Source organism: Balaenoptera ricei, chromosome 8, assembly GCF_028023285.1.
Source record: "Balaenoptera ricei isolate mBalRic1 chromosome 8, mBalRic1.hap2, whole genome shotgun sequence".
NCBI lineage: Eukaryota > Metazoa > Chordata > Mammalia > Artiodactyla > Balaenopteridae > Balaenoptera > Balaenoptera ricei.
Genome location: NC_082646.1, coordinates 5,117,718 through 5,142,316, shown reverse-complemented (window position 1 = coordinate 5,142,316; position 24,599 = coordinate 5,117,718). Strand labels below are relative to the sequence as shown.

General features: G+C 46.8%; 1 protein-coding gene and 1 long non-coding RNA gene across 5 annotated transcripts in view; one reads left to right on the top strand and one right to left on the bottom strand.

Moving 5' to 3' along the window:
- Positions 1-24,599, top strand: part of FLI1 (Fli-1 proto-oncogene, ETS transcription factor) — a 120,938-nt gene that overhangs the window by 5,428 nt on the left and 90,911 nt on the right. Inside the window, exon 1 of one of the 4 annotated variants that reach the window (XM_059930065.1) lies at positions 1,737-2,065. The exons of 2 other annotated variants lie outside the window; for them this stretch is intronic. Coding sequence is in view for 1 of the 2 variants with exons in the window: in XM_059930064.1 (XP_059786047.1) it covers positions 3,554-3,571 (18 nt within the window). In the remaining variant the exon portion in view is untranslated. Of the gene's footprint in view, positions 1-1,736; positions 2,066-3,213; positions 3,572-24,599 lie in introns of those variants that run through there. One more of the 4 variants, XM_059930064.1, reaches the window with a different exon arrangement.
- On the bottom strand, positions 905-2,789 carry LOC132370290 (uncharacterized). Its single transcript, XR_009504537.1, has 2 exons — positions 1,920-2,789; positions 905-1,372 (listed from the first exon to the last, which is right to left on the bottom strand). It is a non-coding gene; the product is annotated as an uncharacterized LOC132370290 (long non-coding RNA).

Below are 24,599 nucleotides of genomic sequence, written 5' to 3'. Positions count from 1 at the left end.
TTTTGTTGGTCCCCCTCACCCCACCTCGACCCCCGGTTGCTAGCTTTTGTTTTCAGTGTGGGTTCGGCTCCCTTGGCTGTGAGCTTCCCCTGACTTGAAAGCCAGCCGGAGCTGGTGGAGTGGGCAGGATGGTACTGGGCATCAGCTCCTGGTCACCAGCCCTGCCCAGTCTGGGAAAGGGAGAGGCAGGACAGTCTCTGGTGAGCCAGGAAAGAGGGTGTGAGCAAATGCGTGGGCTGGGGTAACAAGCCCCTAGCTGGGCCAGGAGAAGGGAGAGGAGGGGGAGGGGAGAGGGCAGAAGAGGGGTGAGGAGAGAGAAGGGGAAGGATTCCCCCTCCCCAGCTCCAAGACCGTTTTCATCTGTAGCCGCCTCACCACAGGCTCTCTATCAATTTGTCTCAATGCAAACATTCGAAATATTCTCTTTGGCTGCTCGTGAAAACAATGTGAGCTGCCAGGATCAAACCATCTTTCCAGATGTCTGGTGGTAACCACATTAAACAGGGCAGATTTGTTTACTGTTGTGTTTGGTTAGGGCTTTTTTCCCCCTTCAGGATTTAAAAAAGCAGCAGCAGCAGTGGAGTGGGACATCAAACCCAGAGTTACATAAGTGGGCAGCCCTGCCCACTGCCATGCCAGTGCGGGTCACAGGGAGACTCAGATTCCCTCAGAGGGCTCTTCAGAGTTGGGGGGGCTCTTCTTTCTGGGTGGAGGACCTTGTGAATGGACAGGAGCTTCTGACAGAGGGGCTGGTAAACACTCAAAGCCACGGCCCCAGTGCCAGTCAGTGAGTCACTGAGGGGTGACAGCTGTACCAGTGCCAGCCTCTTCCCCCTCCCCACCATCTTCAAAATTACGAAATTGCCAGAAGCTTTGGTTTTACAGGCAGAAACAGAAAGTGCTGTTGAGTTCCACAGCTCAAGCAGGAGGGCAAGTCCTCGTTTTAATCTAGTTCCACATTGAGTTCTCCCTAGGGGAGAGGCAGCTCCTGCTAAAAGGAGTTGGGGGTACTAGAGATGTTGGGGTGACTTACTGATCGGAGCAGTGAAGCCAATCTGTTATTTGCCAGGCTGGACAGGAGTTGGGAAGAGACACCTGGCCAATGTTTGGCCACAGAGGTGCCTTCTCAAGTACTAGGAAGACCGGGTGTAGAAGGGGGAGACGCTGGCTGGCCTGCAGTGGCCTTTAACGGCCTGAGTGTTTGCCCAGCACCAGGAAGGGGGCCTCTGGCCGTAGACTGGAGTTCTCTATGCCTGAAAGAGGGGGAATGTGGCCCGGGGGTGCCGGGTTTCTGGTCAGGTCCGTGTGGGAAGCGGTCTCCCCGCTCCCTCCTGAAAGCCTTGTTGTCGTTTGAAGGTCGGCAGAGTCTGGGCTGAAAAGGAAACAATTTGGGGTTTGAAAGGATGTAATTCATTCTTCCTTTCCCTTTAACCTCTTTCCTCTCTGGAAAGCATGTGGAAACGCTGAAGGGAAGAGAGAAAGAGGGCGGGCATCGGGGCCGAGGGAAGGAAAGGGTTAAGCCTGATTTCTTTTAATTGAACTCCAGAACTGGTGGCCCCAGGCAAAGGGGGGGACTGACCCCGCTAGCGGTAACCAGATGTGGCGGTCCCAGGGGAGCCCCCGAACAGACCCCTGGATTGAGAAGCAGACAGGAGGTGGGGGGGGGGCCGGCCCGGCCCCCATCCCACCCCCATCCCATCCCCCACCCCTCTCCCCCATACGCGCACCGAGTCACAATCGCTGGCAAGCTGCATCCGCCACTCCAGGTCTGGTCACGTTCAGACCCGTGTCTGTATTCGAACCCAAAATTGGAGCTGAATTGATGAGACTAATTTCGAGAGGGGGGTGGGGGGAGGGAGGGAGGCCAGCGAGCTCTCGGGCTCAACTGCTCCTGAAGAAATAAAGAATTAATAAGTCACCTTTTTCGCCGCTGTGGACACCCTTTTGAAAATTTTTCTTTCCAATTGACTCGGATCTCCTCTGGATTTTTTTTTCCTCTTTCTCCGGGTGGACTCTTAAATAAAAGTGAGAAAGTCCAAAGCGTGGTCTGGAGAGCGTGGACAAGGTAACTTGTTTCGGAGGAGGTCGGGGAGAAGCGAGTCAGGCCGAGAGCGCCCGGGGGTCCCCTCGCTGCGCCAACTGGAGCGGGCGGCGGCACTGCGGAGGGACCCGGGAGGTCTCCGGGTGGCGGGGCCCGACAAGGCGGGCCGAGGGGAGGTTGGCCTCACGGCGGGGTGGGGATGATGGTCTGGAGCCCCGGCCCCGGGGGTCTCACCCGGGAGAAGTCTGGGTCGGTGTGGGGATGTTGCCTGCTGTGTTTGGAGACCCGCCGGCCAGCCTGGAGGGATCGTCTCGCCGTAGTGTAGGTTTCTTGGGGCCCAAGGTGGCATTGCACAGGCGGCTTTGACCCGAGTGCCAGGGCTTGGGCCATCGGGTCGGGGTATGTGCCGGGGGGTTGACCCTAGAAGGCGCGGAGCAGTGGCCTGGGGTGCCGCAGGTCCCGGCCCTCGGCGGGCGCCGGGACCTCCCCAGGAGCGGAGGGGCCGAGGCGCTCCTCCCCGCGTGCGTCCCTCCGCTAACAGCTCGCTGGGAGCCGAGTCCACGCCCCCGACTGCCGGGGTCCGTCCGAAACCGCCCCGAGTCCGCGTCGATGGGTGAGCCGCTCCGGGAGTCTGCGCGACTCCGCAGCCGAGGGCCCGAGTGGAAAAATTCCCATTGGATGCACTTTCTAATGGTTGGTCGGCTTCGGTCGCGTCCGGATCTTCCCGGGCAGTAGGCTCCAGGTTGTCCCCAGCCCGAGTAAACTCTCCCGCCCCCTGCCTTCCCCCCACCCCCACCCCCAAAAAAGTTTGCCTCCGGCTGGAAAAAACATTAATGAACGTATCTGTGGGAAGAAACGGCAAGTGAATGAGTCAGGAGGGCCACCTTCCGCCAACGGCCCCTGGAAAGGAAGGAGGCCAAAGGCGTTCGGTGTTGGACTTTGGGGGAAGGTGTGGGGGGAGGCGTGCAGACTGCGGGAATCAGGGCGCGGGCGCCGGGCGTGGACCCCGGCATTGTTCCCCGCTCGCTCTTATCTCCCGGGAGCAAGTATCCTGTGTGCGCAGCGCATGAATGTATCTGGGCATCTCCGCGTGTATTTATATAGTGTGTGTGATGCGAAAAGCAGGACCCGCGGAGGAGAGGAAGAGGGGGTGTGAGGGGGGGAGAGGGAAGACGAGGGAGAGCAGAGGGGAGAGAAGAGAAGAGAGAGGAGAGCGAGAGACAGAGAGAGAGAGAGAGAGAGAGAGATAGGACTTCCTCCCCATTCGCAAAGTGAAGTCACTTCCCAAAATTAGCTGAAAAAAAGTTTCATCCGGTTAACTGTCTCTTTTTCGCTCCGCTACAACAACAAACGTGCACAGGGGAGCGAGGGCAGGGCGCTCGCGGGGGGCACGCAGGGAGGGCCCAGGGCGCCAGAGAGGCCGCGCCGGGCTAATCCGAAGGGGCTGCGAGGTCAGGCTGTAACCGGGTCAATGTGTGGAATATTGGGGGGCTCGGCTGCAGACTTGGCCAAATGGACGGGACTATTAAGGTAAGCGACCGGGCGGTGGGCGCGGAGCGCCGGGGTCGGCCGGGGCGGCGAGGCGGCGGGCAGGCTGGGCGCGGGGCGCCGGGGTCCCGGAAGACGTGGCCACTCTCCCTTCCTTCCGCGCCCCGGCTTCGCGCCGTCTCCTCCCGCGCTCGGGTGGCGAGTCTCGCAGGCGGGGGCGAGCCGCCGGGCTCCCCGCCGAGGGCGATCTCCCCCGCACCCCTTGCCCGGAGCGGAGCCCGGCCCCCTCCCATCGCGCTGCCGGCCGGGCTGCGGGCGGGGGCGGCGGCGGCGGCGTGAAACCCGGGGAACCGGGCGCCGATCGCAGCCGGGGGCCGGAGACCTCCGGGGCCACCACTCCCACCCGGCGAGCCGGGCACCTCGGCCCCGGCGCTGGGCACCCGCCCGGCGGCCGGCTTCCTCTCCCCCGAGGCCGAAGACGGCGGGGGCGGGCGGGCAGCCGCCAGCAGCCCGGGCCGCTGCCGGGAGGGCCCAGGGGCGGGCAAGTGGATTGGTTGCAGGCGGATCGGGGTGCGAGTGAGTGTGTCTGGGGGTCTGTGGGCGCGGGCTGCTCCAGATGGAAGCCCTGTTTACATGTCAGCGCGGGCCGGCTTCCCTGCCTCTTGGTACTTCTGTTGCCGGGCTCTCGGCGCTCGGGAGCTGCCGGCTCCTCGGGACTAACGGGCCGGCCTCGCCGCTCCTCCGCCGGGGCATCTTTTTCCCGGCCGCTCCGCGCCGCTCCGCACGCCCGGCTCCCGCACTCCGCGCCCGGGCTCCCACCGGCCTCTCGAAGAGGGTCCCGCGCCTGCGGAGCCGCTCCTCCTAAAGTGAGCGGCCCTGAGCCGGCGGCCCGGACGACTGCCGGGCGGCCAAACCCTACCCCCCAGCCCCTAGCCTCACCCCGCGCCTCGCGCCCGGGTCCACGTTGCCAAGCGCAGCCCAGAGGGACGGGTGAGGGTCTGGGTTTCACCGCAGGCTTCACGAGGGTTGACTGCCTGCTCCCTCTGGAAGGGGGAAGTGGAGCCAGAAGCAGAGAGGAGGGACAGCCCCTAATGAGACTGGCCTTAAGAGGCCCGAGAGGAATGAATGGGACCAGGAGTTGGCTGCGAGGCTGTCCCCCAACACCAAGCCCGAGTCGGTCTGGAAAAGCTATTAGTCTGGTGAGGTGGGGGCTGGCAGAGCCCGCCATTCCCGGAACCCAGAGGAATCAAGTCTTTGCTCAGGGCTGAGGAAGAGGAGGCAGATGTCGGGCTCGGAGAATTCAGGAGATTTTTATCATTTGGGTGGGGTAGTGGTTTTTATTTTCTAAGATTTTTGTTGTTTTTTTTTTTCTCTGAAAGTTTGAAATATGCTGACTTAAGTAAAAGGCACCAACAGCAGGAACTTGAAAATGTGGAGATGAGATTACTGATTGTGTTGGGTTGAAGGGAGCCTCTGTGAGTCTGGGTTCCTCCACTTTAAAGTGCTTGGGTGAGGAGTGGGTGAGAGGGCATTCCTGCAGGGAGGTGGTCACCCACCGGTCATTTCATGCCAGCTTCTCTTCTCATTGGTGGGTGCGTGCAAGTGTCTCAGTATCCCTGGTTTAAGAATAAGATGCTCCACTCTAGAAAACTCCCCTCACTAGGATGCTTGCCACTTACCCAGAAGGCCCCCAGCTGACCCGGAAGGGTGGTAAGATGGCTCCAGGGTCTTGATGTGGACACCCTAAGGAGAAGTGAAGCAATATCTCCCCGATATTCAGACCTCTCAGCACAGGCCCTGAGGGCAGGGAGGAAGCTGTGGTCTGTGAACCCAGGATGTGCTAACCTCTTTAGATGCACACACAGGGATTGGCATGGCCGTCAATGAGAACAAGCTTAGACCAGGACCCTGGCGCTTCATGCCAGGGTGGGAGTGACAGGGTTCCTTCTCACCTGGGTGATGGGAGCATGTGAGTCCCGTCCAGACCCTCCCCGGAGCACCTTTTGTGTGTGATCCAGGTTGCCTGGCTGACCTGTTGGTGGGCAGAGCAGTGGCTTTCCAAGCAGGCGTCTTCACTGCCCAGCGTTCTGAAGGATTGAGTGTTTAGTTACACTTTGGTATTGAAATTGTGTGAAAGCCACAGTTTCCTGTTCATGGGTGACCTTCGGATCTCGGGGTTCCCAGACCCCACTCCCACATTGGTTCAAACACTGTGTTTGGAGAGGACGGTGGACAAGGAGAGGCCAGGTCTCTGTGCGAGGATGCACAGTCCATTCAGCCAGTATGAGCTTCAAACTCTTCGTAAAAGTGAAATAGCGGGACTAGATTACCTCTACAATAGTGCCTTTCCAATCCTTTCAGTTCCTAAAATATCACGCTCACATGCTCTTGCAAGAACATGTACCTCCGTGTCCACGAAATCCAGTTCTAGGCTGAGAGAGGTCAGAAGACACCACATACCATGTCGAATTTGTAGACACAGATTCAGAATGTGTGTTCCCAGTTTGAATGGCCTTGACAAGTCATCTTTGACTAATTCTGGATGTGATTTTTATGCACCTGCGTATTTCTTCCTCATATATGAAGCATACTTATATTTCAGAATACCTCTGGGTCTCATCACTGGGGAGCTGTTTGGTCCAGAATGCCAGGGAAGTCTGGATTCCTTTGCAGAAGCTTTTTACTTTGTGCATAATTTGCACAACTTCGTGTGATTGCAAAATCTTAACTTCATCACCCTTGTTATAATAAGTCCTTCTGTATTACTCTCTCTTCTCCTCTCCAAGAATGTCTCCTGGGAAGGCTCCGAGCATCATGTTGGGAGCACCAAAATTTGCAGGAGGCCTTCCACTGTTCTTTTGCCACAGATAAGTTAGCCTAAATGTTAAACAACACCCTATACCACCCTGCTCCCCACGGTGATGGTATCAGTTGTTGAAAAGCACGTGATACTGGTTGCTGCTTTAAGAATGACCTGGTTTCCAAAACTGCATCTTAGTTCTAGGCAGTCTTCAATTGAATCTACTTATTTCATCTATGGAAGCTTGATTCAGTCAATGCACATGGTACCATTAAAGATGGGGAAACAGTCAGAGAAAATGCAGACCTGGTGAATGAAATAGGGAAATGAACTGGGGACTCCAAGTCAGAAAACCTGGGTTCATTCTTGGTTCTGCTGCTCAGTTGCTGTGTGTCCTATAGCAAGGCACTAAGCTCCTGGAGACTCAGTTTTCTCATCTATAAAATGGGGCCAAAGTACCTCCTTGCCGTAGGTCACAGTAAGGATTCAATAAAGTCTGGTACCTTCGTTGACTGTACATTAGTTGAATTTCTCCTTGGGGACAGGGCTTGTGGGGATCGACTGGGCAGAAAATTAGATCATGGGTATGGATTTATTATAATAGGTATTTCATTAATGCTCTGAATCTTAATTAGGGGTCTCTTATGTCCCAAGGCTCTGGTTTATGTGTTGAGGATAAAACAGGGGTCAAAACCCTGCTGGAATTTATACACTCTGGCGGAGGTGACAGACACATAAATAAATCATTCTATGTCCAGGGTGATACAGCTTCTGAAGAACCGTAAAGCAGGTTAGGGGATAGAAAGCAATGTGGTGGTATCAGCCAGAGTGGGCACGGAGGGTGCTTGCAGTGAAGTGGCAGTTGGGCAGAGATGCTATCAGCTTTCACCCTTTGCCTCAGGAAAGCACAGCATCACACAAGCAGTACGTGCTGGGAGAGCAAAGCGGGAAAGGAGGGTTGAGGTGACAGCTGGGCTTTGAAAACCAGCAGAGTCCGTGAGCCAGACTGGCCCAGGCTGCAGGTTACCACTGACAGTGCATGTCCAGTCGGGAAACTTCAGGATGGGATCCCGGGAGAAAGCAGCAGAGCGATGGATACCCGGGAACGAAGACTTCACTTCTGTCGTTAGAGGTGGATGCTGTCTTCACTCTGAGAGTGAACCGCTCACCCACCTGCATCTTTTAATTAACCTTCATAGCGCCTAGACTCACGAGAACTCCGGGCGAAACAGGCTGTGTCTTTTTCTCTGTCCCGTGACCACGTAGAATTGCCTCCCTCGGGGAGTTACCAGACGATGAATCCTATTTGTTTGTGAGTAGTTTCTACCACTTCGGCTGCTGTTCAACTTCAGGTTTTCAGGTTTGCAACTTTAGAGCTTTAGAGATTATTTAGCTCCATATCCTCTTTTTATGGGAAGGGAAACTGAGGCCCAGAGTTTACTGAATTATCCGAGATCCCACGGTTGACTAGTGACAGAGTCAGGGTGAGAACGCAGGCTCCTTACCCTCAGGCTAGTGTTCTTTCCACTATACCATGAACGTTTTATTTGCTTTCTTTACATTTTTATGAGTTATAGAACCCTGGAGGCAGTGTGTTTCTGTGTGTGTGCGTGTGCGTGTGTGTGAAAGAGAAACAGACAGACAGACAGAAACAGAGATGCACAGAGAGGGACAGAGACAGAGAGATAAGCTTTTAAAAAATATCATGGAGACTCTGACTCTGTAGACTAAAGACACTTCTGTTATTTAATGAAAAATGTATTGCTACCATCTTGAATTATTTCCATAATTCATTAAAAAATCCCAAATTTCTGGATAGGATTTTTACATAATATTTTTTTTTTATTTTTCCAAAATAAACCCTTCTCTTTCTGTAGACAAACAAGGTCTCCATAATCAGGAGACAACAAAAAATAGAGTATTTCACTTAAATAGCCAATAGGCCCCTCTACAGACCAGGGGCAGGTGGGCTGAATTCCTATTTCAATTCTTTTAATAATTGAATATTTGACTATTTAAATAAAATATACTCAGATGCATTAGAACTTATCTTGTGGCCCAAGATATGTAGTCTGTGTATTAAGTAGGTCTTCAATAATAACCACATTATGTAAGATTTAAGATTTCGATGTCTCTTTCTATTTGGGGTCAACCAGTTAATTTGGTATTGGTTTTGAAAGGTGGTTGATTTAAACCAAACCTCTTTTCTAGAAATGTAATATTAGACAAATGCTAGCACTGAGTTGCCCCAGCCAAAAAGAAAAAAAAAAAAGAGTTGGGAAAACTTTATGATGATGAACCACCAGGCACGATTTCGAATGGTCTGAGGCCTTTATCCTCCCTCAAATGTCAGAAAGTATCCCCAAATTGTAAGTCAACACTCAGGCCATCGGCAAGGTCCTCGTCTTCTGTGGGAAAAGTCTCATTCTACCTGAAACTTGATAGAAAGATTTTCACATTAGGGGCCAACTGTCTAGAGTTAGAATGAAAAAAACCCCTACTATTTTCATTTATTTTAGACATGCAGTTGCATTATATAGGTATAGAATAATTTTTTTGTTTTGTTTTGTTTTGAATAACAAGACTTTCTTTTTTTGTCCTGTCTTGAAACAGTCTTTCTAAGTCTATCTTTTGTTTGTTGTTTTGTGACAAACTGAGGAGACTAAAGGCCATTGACCACTATCTATACACACACACACACACACACACACACACACAATCTCACAAAATCTTCAACCAGCCGTAACAGCAATTTTGGAAATCTCAGAGCTGTGCAGGTGTCTTTCTCTCTGCAGAAGACTACACACTGTTTCATTTTCTGTTGCTTTAATGATGTTTATCTATAGTGTTCATCCCATTCATGTGCTAATTCATCAGTGGGACAGTATTACTAAATGATGTCACTCTAATTCTTCTACTGACCTGATAGACCCAACATCAGTAGCCCACGGACTTTGAGATGTTTCCCCAGAGGCAATGGATGGGGTGTGTCTATCCCCACATTATCACCCGTAGGACCAATATCTTGGACATTTGACAGAATTAGACAATCTATGGAATAACCCTTTTCCGTACAAAGCTAGCTGGCCTTATGGGAATTTGTCACCTTAGTCCCATTGGCATCGTAAGCTGATGCCAGCTGTAGCAATGCAGGCCAGTAGGTCTGCTGCATGCCTGTTAGGCAGGCGCTGAACTAGGTATTAAATGCTATCAAGACACCAGGTTGGTGGCAAAAGGGCTGCCGCCCTCGAGACAGAGCAGGAGGAGAAGCCGTGCGTGTGTGTGTGTGTGTGTGTGTGTTTGCACAGCAGAATGCAGTAGTGTTCTGCTAGCCTCAAGGAACGAAAGAGCAATTTCAACTGGAGAGACACAGAAAGACCGAATAACGAGAGTTATGTGTTCAGTCCCTTCTGTTTACAAACCACTTTCACATACACCCGTGCATTTAATCCTCAAAACAGCCTTATGGGAAGTAATATCATCACATCTCTGTTTTATTGGGGAGAAATGAAAGTTCAGAGAGGTTAGGTAACTTGCCTAAGATGACAGCTAATAGGTGACAGATTTGGTTTTCAAACCCAGGGTTTCTGTTTCCAGAATACTTGTTTTTTTCTACAGACCAGTCACAATGCCTCTTGGCTTTGAAGGATGGGTAGGACTTGCACAGGAAGATATGGTTCAGGGGCTTTCTAGGAAAGTGGAATACTTTTGTTGGGGGAGCATATGAAGGAGAAGGTAAGAGTGGAAATATTGGGTGGAATTAGATTATGGATGACCTTAAATACCGTAAGAAAGAATTTGGGTCTTACCAAATACATAGAAAGGAGGAATCACAACATTTTTAAAAGAGGGATGATCTAGGTAATTGTACAAATCTCAGAAGACTTCCTATTCTCATCCTGCTCCTTAAGAAATGGAGATGGAAGAGGCTCCATCACTTATCAGAGGCCATAAGAAGTGAGCAGCAGAAAGGACTAGAAAAACAGTGATAAATAAACAGCCACCAGACCATGCTATCAGCTGTGTTTAAAGATGTTTGTTTATTAAATATGGAGTCAAGAGAGGGAGGAGAAACTCTGTTTCACCAGATCTCATGAAAATGTGATTATCCTTTCCCTCCTTTGACTGTGTCTTCTTTCGTAGTTGTTCTAGAGATTTCACCACAAGCTGTCTTTTCAACGGGGCCATCTATCCTGGGCTACCACTTTAGTTCCTTTTGAGAATGAGTCAGCAGGGAGTAAGTGAGAAGAGACAAAAGGAAAAGTTGTTTCCCTGAAACTCAAATCCAGTCTTTATGGAAATTCAGACAGGTCTGACAGACTTTCATAGGTTGGCTGGGCCCATCACCTCACTTAGAAATACTGACATTTCACCCAAGCAAACCAAAAACTCAGAGAGTTATCACCATCTTTCCAAGTAGGATCAGAGATTATGTGTTCAGATGCACTTTCAGGTAATTCAGATCAACTTTATAACAGCTTCAAAATGGCTTATACCCGCAACAACGAACCAAAATACTGAATATTTGAGACAGTTCCCATCTTTGGGGAACAATGTGCCTGCCATTTAGATCATGATCAAAATTCCAGAGTATGTAATTTTTCAAGCCACTTCCAAGAGAATGCAGACTTGAAATGTGAAGTGTGTTCCCCACAGCAGGGCCCATTTTCTCAGACAGTGCCATGCGTCCCAGGTAACAAAAGACGGTATGTCACATCCCAGCGCACACCTGCAAGCGGCCAGCATTACAGGTGTCACGGGAGCTTTAACTCTGCATTTCTAGACATATGTGCTTTTCTCGTGTCTACTGGAATCTAACATACCAGGAGCGGGGTTGTTAGGTCCGAATATATGGGAATTCACTGATTTTTCGTGGGAAGAAGTCTGAGAGTGAACAATTTTGCAATATTGTTCATGTAGCAGAAATGTGAAAACAAACAGGTTAATATTATAAAATTACTCGGCTCGTGAGCTGTCAGTGCTTTTGCAGTCTATATAGATGCATATACTTACATCAAAATTCTTATGCCTGAGAGTCCTTTTGGCTTCAGGTATTTATCACTTAATTCATACTCGTGCGTTTACTCATTCAACTAAGTGTTGAAAACTATTGCAAGGCACAGTGCCCCACAGAACCCCACATAAACGAACGAGAGCAGGATGCCTTCACTGTTTCTCCCAGGCTTCTAGAGAGTAGAAGTTTCTCTGCTTACTGATTTTAAGCTCTGACTATTGGAGTTTCCAAAAGAAGCAGTACTCACTGGGGGAATCTTTATTTGTGGCTTTTTATTATAAGGAAATGTAGGCACATTTTCCCAAGAGTAACACCCAGCTTATAATTTCCATTGACCCTTTATTCTTGGCGATACTAGTCCATTGTACGGACATTTTTGGAAGTCCAGGGCTTCAGCCAAGGAAACTCTTTCTTATTATTATTCTCCCTTTCTCAGCTGTAGTTCTTCTATATATTAATGTAAAGAAAAATGCCATAACTAAAGTGAAAAGATAAATGAGAAACTGAGAAAGAATATTTCCCATACATCAAACAGAGGGCACCTGTCCTAAGATATAAAGACTATTTACAAATCAATAAACAAAAGGTAGACCTCTTAGCAGAAAAAGAGGCAAAAATGCTACAAATAACTGCTAGAAAAAGAAATGCAAATGGCCAAGAAGCATATGAAAAGAATCTCAAGCATGTATATATTCAAATGAAATTAATGAAGTTCCAACAGTTATCACCTATGAGGGTAGCACAGATTAAAACAGCTTAATAATGCCTCATGTTAGAAAGAATAAGGGGAAATGTTGCTCTCTATCCCTGCTGGTGGAACTCTAACTTGGTACACTCATTCTGGAATGCAACTTGGAAACAATTATGGCGATGTTAAGTACTTATACAAATTTGATAATAATTCCAAATCTAAAAATGTATCACACAGGCATGTTCACTCGGATACCAAAGATACACGTACAAGATGTTTATTGTAGCATTGCTTGTAATGGCAAAAACTGGAAAGAATCTAAACGTCCATCAGTACGGAACTAGATAAATAAATTTTAGGAGACTCATATAAAAAAAATCATGCAATTGTTGAATGGAATAAAATCAATTGTCTACATACACTGATTTAGAAGTTTCTCCAAGGTATACTAATACATGGAAAAATGCAAATTACAAAATATGTGGTCCCATTTCTGTAAAAAAAAATTGAAAACATTTATTTATTTATTGTTTGTTTGTTTCTGGATAGACCCTTCCAGAAATTGTCTATGCATAAATAATCATACATATGTGTGCATTTTCAATGTTTTGCCTTGTTTTGTTTTTTTTAAAACAGTGGCTGCGTCTGGGCAGGGAAAAGTAGACTTTTACTTTTCACACTATAAACATGTGGTATTTGGCTTTTTCAATCACTAGTATATATTACTTTTATAATTTAAAACACTGATGTAAAAAATGAAGAGGGACAATTAGAAATAGATTTGTAAAAAATAAGCTGAGCACTATCATTCTAGCCCCAGTGTGCTGATCTCAGAGATTTGGGGATCCCATTTTCACAGTAAAATACGGAGAAAAATTGTCCAGCCAAGGATCCGGGGACCTGAGTTCTAGCTCCAGCTCTACCCCAAACGAGCTCTGAGATCTTAGACGAGTCACTTCACTCCATCAGCATTTGTGTAAATTTCCTCGTGTTAAAGGTTTTCTCATCTATAAATTGAATGTATGATTTCAAAAGTTTCTTTTAGCTCCCGTGTTTATAAGACTCTGATCCCAGGCAGGCTTTAAAAGCATTTCTTATTTGGGGGCGTGGGTGACTGAACTTCTCACAGAAGTTCCATCTGGGCCCATGTGGCTCTTCTCCACAATCCCAAGGATAAGTCATAGAGTGTTCTTGCAGCCAGTTGGAGGCTGGGGGTCTTAGGAGGTGCTTCCTGAATTTCTGTGAGCTGGTGTTTTTATTACCAAGTGACACTGGAGCTGTGTTAATCCCTTTGCATTAATGTAAGCTAACAATGGGGCCTGACTCTGCTTTGGGGTCTTACACTCTTTCCCAAAATTTGGTCTCATTTAAAACCCAAAACACATTTGGTCCCAAGTGCCTTTTCCTTGGACTTTTTAAAAATTCTGTTTAATTGAAGGGAAATTGAATTCGTCTGGTTTTGATTCATTTACACTTAACTCTTTAAAAAAAAACAAACATTTTATTTTGAGTACATATTTGATGTCCAGGAAGAATTTTGAGCCTCTTAATGAGTTTTCTGGGAGGCTTTTTTTCTTCTTCTTCTTAAAACAGGAAGTGGTGCTAGGCTTTGGGCAAACACAGTCAACCCTGAAAGGCCCCAGTTCAGTTTGAAACCGTATCACCCACCATTTTGCATGAGCACCAATGGCCCTTGCTGAGGCCATTTTTTCCTTACCCCTCACCTGAGAGTAAGAGATGCACTCACCTTCCGTCTGAGGGGAATAGCGTTGAGGACGGGTAATCACATTCAGAAGACGAAAAAGAAGGAGCTATTTATCGAGCTCTTACTATGTGCCAACATCTGTTTTCACCTTTATGGACATACTCACTTTTTAAAAAATTTATTTAATTCAAGTATAGTTGATTTGCAATGTTGTGTTAATTTCTGCTGTACAGCAAAGTGATTCAGTTATACATATATGTACATTCTTTTTCATATTCTTTTCCATTTTGGTCTATCACAGGATATTGAATATAGTTCCCTGAGCTATACGGTACGACCTTGTTGTTTATCCATTCTACATATAATAGTTTGCATCTCTTAAACCCAAATTCCCAATCCATCCCTCCTCCTTCACCCCTCCCCTTGGCAACCACAAGTCTGTTCTCTAGGACATATTCCCTTTTGATCCTTGTAACAACCCTATGCTGGATGTACTCTTTTCATTTTGGAGAGGTGAAGTAACTTACCCAAGGCCATCAAGATAGGAAGTGGAAAAGCAATGATTTGAACCTTATCCTGTTAGCCTCTGAAGTTCATAGAGCTTAGCCACTGTGATCTGTAGCCGGTTTGACACACACACGTCCAACCCATCTCTTGAGGACCTTGCAGGTGGCGGTGGTGTTTGTCTAAGTGACTCCCAACCTCAGTCTGCACTGGGCAGATTCATGGCCTCGCTCCATCCTCCACACCCTCTCCTGAAGAAGGCCTCAGCCCTCTATTCCCCAGGTAAGAGTCTCTGCCTGACTCAGCTGGCAGGTGTACTGGAGAGCAGGCAGGCAAGCGAGGATGAAACCAACAGGTTCTGTTTTAATTTAATGAGCTACCAAGATGATTTAAAAAAAAAAAAAAGCTTTGTAGCTCAGTAGAGAATAGCCTATTCTGTGACTTGACAATACTTCCTTCTGCACCCTTCTGTGTTTTCTCCTCCTCTCTCCAGCTCTAACTCTTGCTGTCTTTTTCATTCCCTTTCACTCATATACACACACTAACTACACACACTAAAACAACCCCCTGGTTTTGGGGGGGGTTCTACAAAACACAAAGAAAGGAATGTTTTGCAAGGTTAAAAGGAAATCATCGAGAAAGGCTAAGTTCAGGCTCCAGTTTCTCCTGAATAGCATTTCTTGTTATTTCAAGGCTGATTGACTTATAACTGCATCCCCAGACACCTCACATCAGTTCCTTTTATCAGCTCAAGTGAGACTTCCTGCGGACTGGCCCAGCTTCCTGATGTATTTCCTTTTTCCTTTGGCAGAACAAAGAAAGCCATAGCTCCAAGGATCCTTGGAACCAAACATCATTTAGCACTGAAGAACCTATTATTTTAAACTTTTCATTCTCAATGCAGAGGCCCAGTGCCTGGCTTTGCGTTTTTTCCTGGCACTCTGTATGGCATCATGGTGGACCCTGGGTGCAATGGGCAGGGTCAAGGAGGCACTCAAACTCATCATAGTTGTAGTTGGATTTCTTTTAAAGCGGGAAAATTAACCCGTTCTCCTCACTGACACTGCATGAGCCCCCCACGCCATACACACATACACCTTCGGGAGTCACATGGACTATCTCTGTGTATAGGGTTTGCGCTTTTGTTACCCTAATTCAACATAATCCATCAGCAAAGAAACTCTCTTATTTAGAGATTTCAGCCTATTTGTGTTTGAAGTTCTAACTCTAGAAACGTGCATATAAGCGAAGAAGCTTCAAATTCTATCCGAAGGGTCATTGACATCAACTGAAGACATTCCAGAAATTGGGATAAAGGCGCCGCTTTCTTCTTTGGCCTGGAGGGTGCCCTATCACCCCCTACCACTTGGCCTTACCTCTTCCTCTACACGTTATTTCTGAAAGGACTTGAGTGTAATTCCAGGCGAGAAGAGAACACTAAGAGAGCCGCTTGTATCTCTGTCAAATTCCCCAATGCAAATATTGCAAGTTGCCAACTTGAGTACCCCTGAGATTGTTAGAACACAAGAGGCCATTGCACAGAAGAGGTAACTGAGTCTTCAAGGTGTGATGTGTCTAAAGATGAGGACTGGGCAGGAGACCCTGGCAGCAGAACTCAGGTATCCGTTCCCCCAAACCGCACATTCCACCGTAAGGGTGTTTCCAGAAGCAAAGACAGCAAGACTCATCGAATCCACAGGCGTTCCTGCTTTCTTTGCCTGTCAGTCTTATTCCCTGGCCATTGTGTAATTCTCCTGTGGGATCAAACACAGCACTTTCCATAGGAGCCACCCAGGCAGCTAAGCAGTCACGCAACCACCCAAGTGCAGCTCTTCTCTTTACAGAGATCACTGATTTGAAATAGAAAACAATTGAAACGGAAATGTAGCTCCCCTGGCAAAAGAGGTATTTTTAAGACAAGAGGAATTATCATGGGTAATTCGTATTGATTTTTCCCAACCCAATCCTCAATGGAATCATCTCTAGGTGTAAATGCGTTGAAGAGGTGATCTCAGAGAGGAAAATCACTCAGAAACTATATGGCGTGAGGGGAGTGCGTGAGGGCAGGTGCTAAGCCTCACATAACCTGCTTTGGGGATGCCAGGGGAAAAGGGTTAGAATGTCTGCACCTATACATAAGAGCATGAGATCTTTCTTTTCCCAGCTCTGTACTCTGCCGCCAGCCCTGTACCTAAGTCCATGACCAGTCAGGAATCCTAGAAAAAAGATCCATGCGTTCTCTCTCCCAGCGCACAAAATGCTGTCTGTAGAAAACCATACAGGTACAGTTGTCCCCCAGTATCCCCGGTGGACTGGTTCCATCATGGATACCAAAATCCGCAGATGCTCAAGTCCCTTACGGTCAGCCCCGCGTAGCTGCGGCTTCCCCATCCACAGATTCAACCAACCGCGGGTCAGAAATACTACTACATCCGCGGTTGGTTGCACCTGGGGATGAGGAACCTGCCAAAAGAAGGGCCGACTGTGCTGACCTTGGTTTTCTCAACAGTAAGAGCATATTCGGTCAATGGGTACAGGTAATCTTGCTCAAATGGGGTCTCTGGTGCAACACAGGACTTCCCTAGAGGTCAGGGACTTGAGGGGCACCTGTACTTTCTGCACTTTTCGAGAAAGGGGAGGGAGAAAGGGCAGACTACTTTTCCGGATATGTGTTTCAGGAAACTGGCATGCGGAGAATTTTCCCAGGGTGCCTCAGGAAAGGCACCCAGACATGTGGATTTGCTGCTGTGGACCCTGGAGCCTCTAAGCTCTTCCTTCTGGAGATCTGTGGTTCCCTATGTACTTACTGGATCTGTAATGCCAGAAAGGGAGACTGTGGTCCTCCCTCCCTGCCTTCCCAGAGTTTGCATGGGAAGATGTTGTAGAGTGCGGCTGGGTTTGGAGCACCTCGGAATTAATGATTTCTTCCCATCAGTTTGGACTGTGTATAACCCAGATTTTGTTCTGCCCAGAGCACCCTTTTTTAAAAAAATTTAAACCCTGTGTGTATTTCATGGGAAATTTCATGTGCCTGTTTCTGATTCATTTCCAATTAAAGGCTCAAAATGCTGGTTTTGTAAGAGCTCTTTGATGATTCAGATTCTTGTTGGTTCATCTTTTTTTTTCCTCCTAAAAGTCCACAGAAGTTTAATAAATGTTGCTCAGACATTTGCATGCTTAACTGTTCAAAATAATTGGAAACAGGAGAGAATGTTTACTGTATGTGCACAAAACGAGCACATTTACGAGGCGAAAGCGGGAGACAGATGGCTGGGTGAAGGTGACTCTTGTGGGAAAATAAGGAATATGACTGAGGGTAGACACCTTGGTGTGCCCACCGCTGGGAGGGAGGCGTGCTCTGAGCTCAGTTCCTCTGGAAGGGTCAAGGCGGTGTTATGGGAAACACACGAGTCCCTCTTAAAGCAGCCAGTCAGCGTCAACAAGCTGTCAGTGGGGCAGTCCGTCTCATCAGAGATGGACCAGGTCGAGTGGCGTTTTCCACAGGCTGATGCTGCTTCCAGTTTCCTTCTGACCGGAGGGAGTCAGTTGTCTGCAGTGACAGCAAGCCGCGTCCTCCACCTCTTCCTTCATCCTCGGTAGAAAGCCTTGATGGTGAACCTACCTGGGCACACCTCTGCACTAAATGCAGAAGAGACTGATGAAGCGGGTCCCCCAGGACCCCTGGGAGAGGTCCCAGGTTCTACGTTTGTACCAGTCCCTCTAAAGTGCTGAAGTGGGCACAGGGTGTGGGGTAACCTGACTTCCGCTCCTGGCTTTGCCTCTGGCTGGCTGGGTGACCTTGCACAAGTTACTCTCCTTTTCTTAACTTCAGCTTCTCCATCCACCCAAAAGGATGAAGAGGAGCCGTAGTACAAACCTCTTCTCCTGTGGCTTTCGTGAAAATCTGGATTGACGAGTTGCTTTGAATTTCTTGAAGAAAAGCATCAATGAATTACTACCATTTGACTAACAGTTGGGTGGCTTGTTACATTGTTGTTGTCAATTGTAAATCATGCCCCATTTCCGTTTCTGAGCCTCGTATGGGCATCTTACTAAAGAGAGGTCACCCTTCTCTCTTTATTGTTAGGGGCTGGTTAGCCCTCTTCAGCCAGAGTTACAAGATGTAACTTTGTGTTCACACAGTGTAATGCAGGGGTGCTGTGTGCTGGGTGGTGCTTCTTGCCTAAGAAAGGTGACACAAAACTTTTATTCAGGTGGGCAGTGAGGTGCTGTAATGTTTTGCAAATTATCGTGATGGTGGCAGAATGGCTCTGTGAAAGCCCTGTGCAATTCAAAGTGTGAATATCTCGGTTTCAAAGCGGCTGATTGGTTGTATGATCTTGGGCCAGATATTAACTTCTTTAGTCTCCTCCCTTCCTATCTGTAAAATAAGACTAGTAATGATCGTAATAAGTAATATTACGTTTTCCACCTACCTTAGGGACCAATGATAAGAATCAAAACAAGTGTGGAAGGAAAAACACTTTGTAATTGTAAAGAGCTATGTAAATACTGGTTATTATTATCGTAGTTATTACTCTAAGGTCGACATTTGAACATAACAGATAATAAATGTTGCTTAAATTGAGTCCACTGGGCTGCTTTTTTCTGGCTTTCATGGTTCCCAAGACTTACTTGCATTTGGTAAAATATGTCAGTTAGCTATTTCATATCTTTGCCAGTATAGACATTCTCCCCTATGAATGCACCAGTACAGACCAAACATCACCTATTCCTCCTCGCCCCTCCCTCATATCCGGTCATTGTTCTCCTCATGAAACTCCCATCCCCATCAATGGGGGTTTTACGTAAAACCCCGATGGCAGGATATGAGTGCAGCTTCAGGAATTCCAGGCTTGTGCTGCTGATAAAGAGGGCTGTGGACACTGAAAACACCAGAGAAACAAAATTCTCCTGTCCAACCTACGCTACTCAGGTTTTTTTGTTTTGTTTTTTTTACTTTTGTCTCTGCCTTTAAAGAGTCAAGAGCTCTCCTAGAATGTAAACCATGTATCTTGTGCCACGTCCCCTTGTGAATGGTTTTTAGATGCCCATCTAGTGAGCCAGACACCTGCTGCCCCATTCCCAGTGGTCCACCTATGCCACCTCCTCTGTCTTCTCTGTGTCCTTGTGGTCATGGGTTGCGGGGATACAGGGCAAGGCCTGAAGTGGGTTGATTCAGAGGGAGCTAACATTTCAGTCCTTCCATGTGCTCTGCTTTCCCATCCCCTTCCAGAAAGAAGAGTTTTCCAACCTAGGAGGGACTGTAGGACTGAATGGTCCTGATCAAGGAATGTGATCGTTTAAGGAACTAAAAGGTTTAACCTACTTAAGTGTGAGTGAAGGGGCAACAGTGTGAAAGAAGTCCATCTGCCTTGAAGGTGGTCCTCTGCTGGGGCAGAAGGCAGGAATGATGGTGGCTCTTCCCCCACGTATGGAGACTCGACAGGCAAGCTTTGTCTCTGTTCTCATCCCGCATCAGTAATATTTTAGGAAAGCTTGTGTCTCTGTCTTCTGTGTGACATTACACAACCAGTATGACTGTGTGACCAGAGGTGGAGTGAAGGGGAAGAACATTTGCCCGTGTTCTACCCACACTGAAGTAGCTAAATGATGATGAGATTTAAAAACTGGAAAATGAAGTTGACTCTTTTCATTTTAAAGTGCTGATCCAGACATTTAGGATTGAGATTAAGAGCTCCTCCTGACATCTTTTTTCTGAACGTGTTGAATTAGGGATTAGGGTTTTCTTCTTAGCCAACAGAATTGGGATTTCAAAGTCCATGGGGAGGGCATTGAGCTGCTCAGACACTGATGTATTAGCTCTTTAGGAACCTCAGTCCAGCTAAGGTCACCCTACTGCTTCTTTCTCAGTGAAAACAAATGACCTCCAAGATCTGTACGCTGTATTGAAGGAGCATTCTGTGTTTTCTACACCAAAACCACAGAGTGGAGGTAAAGAGATTAGAGAGCGTCTCAAATATATATTTCAAGCTATGAAGAATATCTCGCTCATGGAAATTAATTCAGCCTTGCAGAAAATTCATTTTGTTTGACAAATGGTCTCTATCTTTGGAAGATTGGATTGTATAAAGGTTCTGGACACTCATCCTACCATCTTAACCACATCCAATGTCTTGCCTAAACGTATTACAGATTTGGAAATAGCTAATGTAACACTTTTCTCATCTTTTTCGTGTAACACTAAATTTCTGGTTTTAAATTGATTTGGGTGGAAGGGAGAGCGATATTTTCTTGGGCTGTAGAAGGCTTAAACATCTCTCTTTGGAAAGTATTGATGTATAGAAAACCTCATGAGAGATGTAGCTCTTGTACAATTTTTAGGATAAGAGATTTGGAAAACTTCATCAGTACTACTCAACTTACTTAACCTGATCTTAAAGGCAAAGCAAAGTGGAAGATTAAGAAAACTGTCATTATCTGGGCTGTCCAATAGAACTTTCTGCAAAGGTGGAAATGTCCTGTTCTGTGCCATCTAATATGTTGCCACTAGCCTAGCTATTCAAGCAGCTGCTGAGCACTTGAAATGTGGCTGGTGCAAAGAGGAACTAAATTTTTAATTTCATTCTATTTCCTCTTAGTTATTCTACATTTAAATAGCCACATGTGGCTAGTGGCTCCCGTATTAGACAATAAAAGTCTATATATTTCAGGTCAAAAACGTCTTAAAATCTGAATTCAGTTGGAAGGTATATTTATGTGGATTACTTTTATCTGAGTCAGCAATGTGTGGTCCACATGGAGACTAACACTTCCATTGACTCTTATGACTGATATTAAAGCAAAACCAGATGAAGGGTGGATGTCCAGCGTTACCCAGGTACTACCAGTGCTGGCCTGGAGCTGGAACTAAGGTAACCATCTAGTCTCTCGGCTTCATCACCAATTCTACACTGACCTTTAAGAATATAATGCTTTCTTTTCCCATTTATAAAATGGGTGCACTTGGAATCTGCCACAGGGATATTCACAAATTATGATTAAACATACACTGGGCTTGTCAAAGAAAGGTGTGGACTTTTCCTGTAGGTCTTTTCATTGAAAATGACCTCAGCCAAAGGGAATCCTCTACAGCATGGTGATTTCAGCTTCCTCATTTGTAGAATACTGGCATTGTGCTCAATTGTTTTTAAGGTCGTTTTCAGCTCTAATGCTTTGTCCTGCTGTGAATATATGATTTCCTATTACAGAGGATTCCATGCTATTAACAGAGACTTGGCTTTTCTAGTTCCAAGATCCTTATAATTCCTTGTAGGTAGATTTCTCCTTGAGTATAAATGTGAGCAAAGCAACTTACTTAGCAAACCAGTAGCTAGAGTGGTGACTTTGAACCCGTTTCCCTCCGGTGAGTGTTCCCTGGGCTTGCATTGTTTTGCAGTGTTCTCAGTCACTGAGACCCATGTGCTTGACATGTCCAAGACATGGAGCAATTTCTCTCCTTCCTTCGTGGCCCTCACCCGTGGACAATCAAACATATGACATGGTCTACCGGCTGCGGCTTTGGAATGCCCATGAGGAATAAACACCCAGTCCTTCTCTGGGGAGATCGGACCTCCTTCCTAAGGCCTCTCTAATGAGCAGAGCTTTGGTGGCTTTTGCTTTGGAAGTCTTCAGTTGGACATCACTGGGAAGGTCCATCCTACGTCTATCACTGAATCAGTGGCACGCATTTCTGAGTTGAATTGTTTAAAAGCAAGATGGACAGATGCCACAGAGAAAATAGGGCAAAGCTCCCTGCAGTCTAACTCTCCATGATGGTTCTAGGGGTGATGAACCACTGTGGTCCTGCTTCTCGCTCACACTTGCGCACCAGAAAGGAGAAAATATGGATCAACCCGCAGGCCCCTGTGAATGCCCAATTCGAGTCTTTGATCACCTCATGCTGATTACGTATAAAATCCGTCATTAGTCTGATATTTCTAGGGCTTATGCATTTTCAGAAAAATCTCTCTGCAGTTTGAAATCTTCCACCTTTGTTCTTTTCAGATTACATCTGGAAGAAGGGGAGGAAGTGTGTGTAGAATACGATTCTGTGACCGTGACAATTCCGTTGCTCCTGGTACCTCGTGGCGAGCATCACAGTGTGGGTTTCTATTGTTTGCTGTCAGCTCCTTGAGGGCAGACACTCTGCCAGTTTGCCTGTGACACCTTAGCACCTAGCACATATTTGTGTGTTTATTGAGCACCTTCTGTGTGCCAGGTGCTGGGATACAGTGGTAAAAAAAAAAAAAAAAAAAGACAGGCAAGGCTTTTGCTGTGACAGAAATTGTAGTCAAAGAGGGAAAAGAGATATTGAGCCAGTTATAAGTGCGAAGAGCTCGGTGAAAAAGGAAATAGAAGATGCTTCAGGAGAGTATCCTATGGGGACCTAACCTAGTGTCAGAGGTCTAAGGCTTCCCCAAGGAAGTGACATTTGGGCTGAACCCCGAGTGGCAAGCAGGAATAGGCATGCAGGAGAGCAGGCCTTCGAGAAGTGTTTGCTGAATGAGTGAGGGAATGAAATGCTGCTTTCCTACAGCTCTGCTAAATGGAGTGTCACAAACCTGTGGCTCTGACTTTAGTCCCTCTAGGCATTGTCTGTGGGCCCCTAAGCCATTTTCTTCAGTGAAGGCAAGTAAAGTGGAATAATGAACATCGTGAGAGGACAGTAACTTTCGAAGTTTCAAAGGTGTGATCAGACTAGTGTTTGAGCACACAGAGTACCTTTGTATCGGTTGGCATGCTTTGAATATGCAGTGCATCCAGAAATGTCAAGGGCAAGAAGAGTCCAGAAGGCTTACTTCCATCTTTGAAGACTTCAGCAGTGTTTGGGATGGACCTGTTCTCAGCTTGGTGGACCTCCTCACTGGCAGAGTGAGGCAGCTCTTTGGCACACAGAGCTCTGGGAGCCATGCTTGCTGGCTTTGGTATGGCTGCTCTCTGCCCTTCAGCAGGTCCTGGACCTCCTCATGCTTTGGTTTCCTCAACTGCAGAGCAGGGAGATTCTGCCAATGATAATTTTACCTCAAAGCCATGTTGTAATAAAGATGGCCGTAAATGCATTTTGCAAGATCAAAAAAAGAACTAAAAAAAAAAAAAAAAAAAAAAAAAACGCCTACTGAAGAGGCATGCTCTCTATATGTGGTGTTTGCTAGAATTTCAGAGAAAGCTGTCTGATCTAAGACGTTATAGAGGGTAAGAACTGGGATTGGCCTTCAAGATCTTTCCTGGAGTGGCTGTGTCCTTCACCTTATTATTACTTGGAAACAATTTTCACAGGAGATATCAGTAATGTCAATAATAGTATTATTATTAATATCATCATTAATATTATTTATTGAGTAGTTACAGATGAACCAGACACTGTCCTGAGCACTTCAGGGCATGTTAGCACTTCGTTTCCACCACAGCCCGTGGGATCCATCTATCATTAGACTTTACCAGTGAGAGGAACCCAGGCACAGAAAACTCAAGTTTCTCATCAAAAGTTATGCAGCTCGTAGGGTCTGTCTGATCCCAGAGACTTTATTCCCTACATATGTGAAATATTTTGAACTTTTCAGAATAAGAGCTCAGGGTTGCTAAGTGACTAAACATATACAATTAATTATTCCTGCCCCGGAAGACAAGCGTGTTAACATTAGCAGTTGTTTTTACAATTCCTTTGGCCTTCTGGTGTTCCACATGCCTCTTCCTAACCGTACGGGCAGACCTCCGAGGTGTCGCGGGTTCGGTTCCAGGCCACAACAATAAAGCGAGTATCACGGTAAAGCAAGTCACAAAATATTTCGATTTCCCAGTGTGTAGAAAAGTTACATTTACACTATACTGGAGTCTATTAAGTGTATAGCACTGTGTCTGAGGACCTTCGTTAGAAAATACTTTATTGCTAAAAAATGCTAACCAGGATCTGAGCCTGCAACAAGTTGTAGAAGAAACATTGAAGATCACTGATCAGAGATCCCCATAACAAATAGGACAATAATGAAAAAGTTTGAAATATTGCAAGAATCGCCAGTGTGACACAGAGACACAAAGTGAGCAAATGCTGTAGGGAAAATGGCACTGACAGATGTGCTTGATGCAGGGTTGCCACAAACCTTCAATTTGTAAAAAAAATGCAGTATCTACGAAGGGCAATAAACAAGGTGTGCCTGTATTGCTCTCCTGTTGTTTAAAGCGGGAAAAAAAAAATCTTTTTCAAACTTGTCCAAATACAAATGAATTGCATTAAAACCAGTGAAAGCCAGCCCTGAAGGACCGAAGTTGAGGTGTCAATCACGTTTGATGAGAACAGATTGTGTAAAAGGAGAGAGAATGGGAGGATCCAGGCTACATTTTATTACCAAGACCTTA